Source organism: Cupressus sempervirens, chromosome 1 (genome assembly GCF_028749045.1).
Source record: "Cupressus sempervirens isolate cs-2001-9-10 chromosome 1, ASM2874904v1, whole genome shotgun sequence".
Taxonomy (NCBI): domain Eukaryota; kingdom Viridiplantae; phylum Streptophyta; class Pinopsida; order Cupressales; family Cupressaceae; genus Cupressus; species Cupressus sempervirens.
In genome coordinates, this window is record NC_143118.1 from 353,303,633 (window position 1) to 353,311,920 (window position 8,288).

The window sequence follows — 8,288 nt, forward strand, 5'->3', positions numbered from 1 at the left end:
AAGGTAAGTTTTTTCTTTATTATTTAATTTTACAATTTTATATTATTTATAGCTCATGTAACTTTTCCACTTTAAACCTTAATTGTCAAGCTTAACAACCCTGCCATGGCGTCTTTTGATCAACCTAACCTTCCTGATAACTAGGTCACATGATAGTCCCGATGCCGAATAACCTCATTTCGTAATGCTTCCCCCTCTTTCTTGAGTCTTTATCCTGTAACCTTCAAAACAATCATTCTCGCCAAAACATCAATTTCATAATTCATAATTTACTTAATAATATCATTAACAATTTCACCATAAATAATAACTGGTTGAACAATGGTTAAAACTATTTTCGTTTCATATGAACATAATGATTATAAAACCGTATTCATTTTGCTTAAAACATAATGGCTAAATTCTAAATCCGTTTCACATGAATATAACGATTAACAACTAAATCCATTTCACATGAATATAACGACTAACAACTAAATCCATTTCACATGAATATAACGACTAACAACTAAATCCATTTCACATGGACACAACGGTTATAAACTACTTGATCATGAAAATCTTATTTTTGGTTCAACGGCTATTTTTATCATAAAAGAAAATTAGGGCAAAATTTGGGATGTAACAAATATGGACAATGATTCACATTCTATGATTTCAAACCTATTAAGATAATCCATAAATCAGTATTAACCAAATGGAAAATATAAGTTCTTTAATGTTCTGAATCTCTTTTTTCAGGTTTTATTACTTAGTAAAACGAAAGTGTGCTGCCTCTAACTGATTTATCAATGTACATTTTGTTAGACCAATAATAAAAAGTACAGTGTGGGATTTCAAATGTCTACTTGCAAGAGTGGTTAGCAGTGCTGTACAATGTGTGTGAATCTTTGCCATCCATTTTAAGGAAAGCATATAACAAGAACTTGAGGACAACTTTCGGGTTGGTGAGCTTGAATGAAGTTAGCAGACAATGCTGTGAAATTTGTAGAATTCATATCTACATCAATGGCTGACTAAGTTTATTTTCATAGCTATAGAATAGTATACTTGCTGCATGTTGGTTTATACTTTATAATATGTATACCCCATTTATTTAAGGTTAACCTTAGTTTAGTTAGTTAGTTTATGCTAGTTTTTTTCATTGGAAAAGATTTAGTTATAAATGTGGATAATTCAAATATTCACCTCATATAGTTGAACTGGAAGTTAGTACTCCTTGTTTCACTCCCCAATAGAAATACTGAACACAATGTCAAATTAGATGGTTGAGTCCTGAACTCATCCCATGAGCTGACTATCAATCAACTAAAATCAATGAAATTCAATCACAATTAAATTGAGTCAGCATTCAATTGGGATTTCCTCCAAAATTGCAAATCAAAAGGCATATATGTAATACAATTTCAATTTGAATCAATTCGACCCAGAAGAATCAAGATATTTTTGCAATTGTTTCAATATTATACTGCCATTTTGCCAAAATACTGTTCTAGAGGATTTGTGTGTCAGTGGAATAATTGGGCGGATTCATTTACTGGATTCAAGTTTGTATCAGTCTCTGTGTGATTCGATTTAACCTGCTTGGCTTCTTGGTTGTTTCATCCTTCTGCCCTTTTGGCAACAGGCCTAGTTTGGGCTGATTTCAGATTTTAGATCCAGTAGTTTTGAGCAAGATGGACTTTGCTATTGCATTACAGATGTCCAAGAATCCTTTGAGATTTTTGTTTCATAAAAAGGGACTTCTTCTTCCTATTCTAAGGTTTTTGCAGATTTTTTATCATGTTTAGTGTAATTGACATCTTTTTTAGACATTATATTTTGTTGAGAACCGATGATTGTTCTGTGATCATCGGTTCTCTTCTTCTTGATGATAGATCGCGCAGTGTCATTCAAAATTAGATGCAAAATACTTAAAATATTTAATTCAAGTACAATTTTTTTTACTAGCTGGCTCTTTGCTATTGTCAGCACCTTTTGTAGTATCATGGTTCTTTATCTCAACTAAAAGCCCTTCTGTAGGTAGTTATGGGACGATGTCCTTCCTTGCAAGTGCATTGGCTGTGCAGGGCCTTCTTACTGTTTGCATCCCTTGTTGATGATCTGCTAGGCTGTCATTGTTACTCCATGACATTTTTCATGCTGGTTCATTCTTCTAGGGTCGTCAACTGCCTAACTTCAAATTCTAATGACTTTGAAATGATAGCAATGATATAACACCATTGCCATAGTTATATTTCCAAATGTGTGATTTTTATTAATTGAATCAATATGAATGGATATGCAAGTAAATATTATACGAAAAATGATCGAACTAGAGTAATTTGAATCAGCCTAAGTTATGTTAGCCTTAGATAAAGAAATCAAAATTGCTTTGCCAAGTAAGAGTAAAAATTGCTTGGAATATCTGGGAAACAGATAATTTGTAAAGTACACAGGAGAGGAGTTCAATATACATCACATCATTTGTGAACTTTTTAAAAAGTAGTTTAGGTTTCTTATGTTTTAAGACAAGGAAGTTCTGACCATTTACGCTCTTCAAAATGGGAAACTGCTATTATTCCCTTCGGTAATGTGCCTTGTGAACACATGCACTCTTTTCCTGCTGGGTATGATTTAAGATTTTCCACAATATCATATTTTTAGAGTCAAACATTTAGTTCAATGCCAATGGCTATGTTGTTTGTACTAAGTGGTGTGTTTTCATAGTTGGGAAAACAATATTCATATAATTGGACTACTGTGGTGAAATTTGAGAAGTCTTGCTTGATTTATATTTGCAAATAATGTAGAATAGTTTCCTTAACACGCCAGCACAGTATGCTGTAATTGAGGACTTGACCTATCAGTTTCATCAGCCTTCAGTGATTGATATCAAGGTACTTTTAGTCTATCCGTTATTATACAGTAAGTGATTGGGTGGATGAGTCCTAGATGGATTTGTCTTTGTTTATGCAATTTGTGGAATTTCGTAAACTAGTGTATAAACTACCATATTGCCATTACTCTAATGCAACTTTATGGTATTGGCAGATGGGGTCACGGACATGGTATCCAGGGGCAACCGAGGAATATATCAAGAAGTGCTTGTAATTTTATTGAAACATACTAATGCTTCTGGAAAATTGAGGAGCATCATAATTTCTATTATTTAAGCAAAAGAAAACTCCATATGAAATATTTCTTTGTTCAATATCTTTAGATTTTCTGCACTTAAAAGGATAATTAACTTGGTGCAGAGATAAAGATGTACACAGCACTTCTGCTCTTCTAGGTTTCCGCATATCAGGGTTGCAGGTCAGCATATATACTTCAACGATGTAGATTCCTGTATTAGTTAATCATTTAAATATGTTTTGCCCTGGTTGCTTTCATTCAATGCAGGATCATCTTACAACACATGTTTTCACAGGTTTATGAAACCACCACAAAAGCCACATGGAAGCCAGGCAAGGAGTGGTGCAATGTATTAAGCACTGAAGAGGTTAGGTTAGCGTTGAAACGTTTTGTCTCAACAAATCCATTCTCTGAGACAGATCCGGATTGTTCACTTGCATCTTTAGTTTATGGTGATCCAGGAGGTGTTCTTTCACAACTCTTAGAGCTGAAAGCTTGGTAAGACATGAGTTAAATAGCTTGATAATCTTATTTCTTTTATTTGGTCTTTATTTATGCTTTGTGTGATCCCCCAACCGGTAAATATGATATACAACAAAATAAGTTATGCACTGAAATAAAATGGCAATACAGAGTCATCATTAGATTAATTACAATATATGAGAAAACGGACAACTGGAAATGACTGTAGCAGTCATTGGTAGACATATATTCAACTATATGTTGTATATGGTCTTTAAGTATGGACAAATTCATGTAGGATCTGACAGTAGTCTTAGTGGACACCCTCGCTTCTTTTGTGACAATGCATACATATACAGAGGGCCTAGGGCATTGCATACACCAACACATGCACCTCACCAAACGAGGAGCTAATGCAAATGATCTCCAGCTGATGATACAATGTACAGTAAATAGCTGTTCAATAAAGAATGCTATCAGCAATGATTTTCTTCTCCATAAAGTGCTAGCTGCTAGGTAAGCAACTGAGATATTTCCTCTACTATAGCAGTTTTTCCAGACTGAATCTTTTTCGACAGAGCCAGAGATACCACTGCAATGGATATTACGAGGATCTCAAGGCTCAGCCAAAACTGTAATTGGCTCTCTTAAATACTGCTAATGCAGTGGTAACCCTTTGCAGATGTATGCCTAGCAGCAGAATTGCAGACATCTACAAGGAAGAGGAGGTTGCCTGCTGCTCATGGAAGCATAATTAGTATGAGAAAGGAAAAAGAATGCAGAACTTCAGAACATGATTGCCCTGTCACCATCATTGCTGAAGAGATTCCAATATGCAAGGTGGCTGAATCCTCTCAGAGCCTTTGCTAGCTGCACCACAAAACCTAAAGGGATCAGAATGTATACAGTTCTGGATTTACTCTTCTTGATATTATCTCACAGAAAAATGGCTTCCCAAGTATTAACTACCCTCCACAAGAGTTTGTTTCTTGCTACCAGCTTCTCCAACTGTTGGACATACCATTTACAAACCTACAATACTGAAAATTGGCAACCATTTGATCCTATATACAATCACTTTCCCTTGCAAAACAAAAATAGCACTCTCTAAGGATTTATAAGAGTTGTGGAATGCATAAATAACCATATAAAAGTTTCAATCTGCTGCTGAGAAACCTTCAAGGAATCAATGACAACAAGTGAGCCATAGTCAATGACCAATTCTTAATTTGTTTTTTAATTACATGATCTTAGAGGCTCTGACATCCATTCAAATAAAATGCAAGAAGGTCAAGGTAGACTTAACATGGAACAGTTGGAAAAGGTGAAGTAAAATCATTAGCAGTTCCACATAATGGAAAATGCGATTGCTCCATCAATAAGACCAACAATTGCAGATATGAGTTAATCATCTATTCTCTCATTTTTCTTCCTATGTTATCTAGCTATTTATTAATTTCCATCATTATAACAAGGTTTTAATTTTTTTATTTCATATTGAATGAAGGATGGATTCATTACCTATCATTGTGTTCAAAGGCAGCCAATGGTTCACTAGCAAAACTAATAACACCTAGAAATAGAGAATGCCAATATTAGGGATAACGACTAGAACAAGTCTGATGAATGCAATTGAGATGCTTTCATGCTCATCAAGTTATCAATAACATATGAGATCCTTCCAAAGGGTCCACTAGGAAAAACTTCTGCAAAGATCTGTAAGCACTTATAAGATCTGTGCTTGACATCAATAAAAGGCAGAGCCTTATTTCTCATAAGTGTTCTTTTCTCTATCATGACGGACAAGGAACCTTTGCAGGATCATTTGATGAAGATCAAAGACATTCACAATCTAGTGTGAGCCATAGGTTGCATGATGGAAGAAGAAGATATGGTGGACATAATGCTAAAACTAGCCTAAAATGATTATCACAGGCATCTGAACATTTTATTAAAACATTCAGAATCAAATCTACCATTGTGCAACAGAACAAATGGAAGAAAAAATTTGATAGAAGCAATGATACATAGGGCATAACAAGCCTTTGCGACCAAGGAAAAGGGCAAAGGAAAGTGGTCTCAGATGAAAGGATAAGGAAATTCTGACAATACTTAGAAGAATATGAAAACTATCGCATCTCACTGTTGTGGTAAACTTGGTAATATGAAGTACTGAAGAAAGCAGTTGGCTGATCAGAAATTCAACTACGGAGGACCTCCGTAAAAGACTCATGTCATTGACCATAATGAATAGTCAATATTCTATGCTTCCATGGCCAAACTACATGTAGATTAGGTAAGTTTTTGCTACGGTACAATTATTATGAAGAGTCTCGACTTTTAGCCCACAGGAAAGATTGGTTCATGGAGTAAATGACTTGCTGAGATTCAATAATCTTCAATGGTGGTTCTTGGTGAGTACACAACTGTCAGCAAAATTAATGTTCAACTATCTTGTGGAGAAAAAATGTTGTCATTTCAATGTGTGCTATGTTCTTGGAATGGAGCTTAACCTACCATTAGCAAGACAAATTATGTGCCTTTGTCCCAATTTGGAAGTTAATTTTAGCAAACACAAATATTCTTGACAAGGGATCTGAGGCAATCATTGTTGTTGGCATTGAAGATCAGGGTTTGTATACCATTAACTTGTTGACTCAAGACAAGTTGAAGATTGTGAATTAGAAACCAAGAGTGCATCTGACATTAGTGCACAATGGATCAGTTAATGAGCATATCAACCTACATTACCTTGTAGTGTCCGCTTATACTGCAACCTTGTAACATAAATATTAAATAGGATAATGAAATTAATTATTTTATATTATCCCTCAAAAGTAAATCATAAGGGTAATATTTTTTGCTTAATTTAATAAAGTGACATTAAGTGAAATTTTAATGAAGTAACTTTGTTAGTATTTCCCTAAGTTGAAAATCAATTTGGAAGAGGGGAAATAAAAAGAGGAGAAAAGGAAGCTGAAGAGGCAAAGCAAAGGGAAAGCCAAGCAGTGGGCAATAAAAGAATAATGAGAGTATATTTGTCAGTGAGATGCTGACAGGATATCTTGGTAAAAGTTGAATGTAATAATTATGCAACAACTGCTTAAAGAAATCAACATAATCTGTTCTGTGTTGTCCTCCAAGGTCCAACATTGTGGGTGAATTACTGACAGTAATCAGGCTGCATTCTCTTATTGTAGTTTATAGGTCTCTTTGTTCCTGATAAGTTGATTTCATTTTGATGATAATTATGTTCATTATTGGCTTCCTACAGGTTTGAAGAGCAAACATGCTTTCATTTCTCTTCAGCGTCCATTCTGCTGATTTATGAGGCTGATTCAACGAGCATTACTAAAAATCCTCATAGGTCTGGTGTATCTGTTAAGCTGGTTGACTTTGCTCATGTCATGAATGGTCAAAAGATTATTGATCATAATTTTTTGGGAGGCCTGTGCTCATTGATCAAAGTAATTTCCCAAATAATGGCTGACCTTATCATAAAGTTGCCCCAAGAGTCTCTCTTGACTACTTAAAGTCATGCTGCATGGAATAAAATTATAAAAGGCTAAATATGAATCTACTCTCCTCAAAATGGACTTCCTTACAAGGAGGATTGCCAAAGATATTATATGGAAGTGCATGCCCTTCAAGCCACCCGGAATTAATCTGCACCTACATATTTGGAAAATTTTACTAATTCAGTGAGCACTTTTATAAAATTTTCTACTTTATTAATTCTTTTGAAGACAAAGTGGATTTCAAATTGTCAATGAGTCCCTCTTATTTAATTGAAAATCTGTGCTGTTCTAATTGCTTTGAAGATATGTTCTTCGTATTTATCTTGATTCTCTATTCATTCATTTTTAGTCTTAGCCATAAATAATATATATTCTTAAATTCTTTTAACTAATTGCACATTATGGTATTTTACAACTAATCAAAATAATATTTTTCTTTTATCAATCAAAGTATTCTGAAATGTGGTTATGTAAATTTGCTGAATAAATAGATTGTTTATTGTCATTAATTATTTTGTTGAAGTGACATCAAGATTTCAATATGTCAAATGTATTCTTTATATGAAATGGATTATTGTTTAGAATCAATGGTTCAGAATTTAAAAGGATGTGAGACTGGAAAAGATATCAGTACTGACTATAGTTAACTTCAGGCTGTTATATTTTCTAAATGGTATATTAGATTTCAACATTTTCTTTTGTTGTTTCCATATGTAAATTAACTACTTAATGTAAATTTTCTGCAAATTCTGTTCTAAAACTCAGACTTCTATACTATCCTTTGGTTGCTGAAGATTATCTTCTTAATGTTCTTGAGGTAGGAGGAGTTATCACTCTGATTTGAATTGTTTTATATATCTGCAATAATTCGTATAGGTATTATTGCTTGAGGGAGCGGACTTGTCTTTATTGTGTGTCCTCAAATTGCAATAATACCTACCTTTTATACCATGACCAAAGGGTATGTCCCCCAAAGGGACATGACCCTCTCTAGGTCGGCTCATACTACACTTCCAGAAATCAGTGACCAATGGAGATAATTAAATATTAACTGACAATTAAATATTAACTAACATAACTGTTAAGTTATAGTTAGTGTTAAACAATAACATATACCAATAATCGCCGCCCATCCTTTCATGAAGTGTAAAGTATATAATGCCTTAAATGGTATTCAAAGGAGGAAGATTA

General features: G+C 34.0%; 1 protein-coding gene across 4 annotated transcripts in view; it reads left to right on the plus strand.

Annotated features, from left to right (window-relative positions):
- LOC149577691 (inositol polyphosphate multikinase alpha-like) overlaps positions 1-7,399 on the plus strand; it is a 111,770-nt gene extending 104,371 nt beyond the window's left edge. For 2 of the 4 annotated variants that reach the window (XM_089825177.1, XM_089825185.1), the window contains exons 7-11: positions 2,818-2,879; positions 3,034-3,089; positions 3,240-3,297; positions 3,413-3,615; positions 6,854-7,399. In XM_089825177.1, the coding sequence (XP_089681303.1) occupies positions 2,818-2,879; positions 3,034-3,089; positions 3,240-3,297; positions 3,413-3,615; positions 6,854-7,112 (638 nt within the window). In that variant the 3' untranslated portion in view covers positions 7,113-7,399. Of the gene's footprint in view, positions 1-2,814; positions 2,880-3,033; positions 3,090-3,239; positions 3,298-3,412; positions 3,616-6,853 lie in introns of all 4 variants that reach the window. The other 2 variants (XM_089825193.1, XM_089825194.1) reach the window with 1 other exon arrangement.
- Positions 7,400-8,288: the final 889 nt, after the last annotated feature.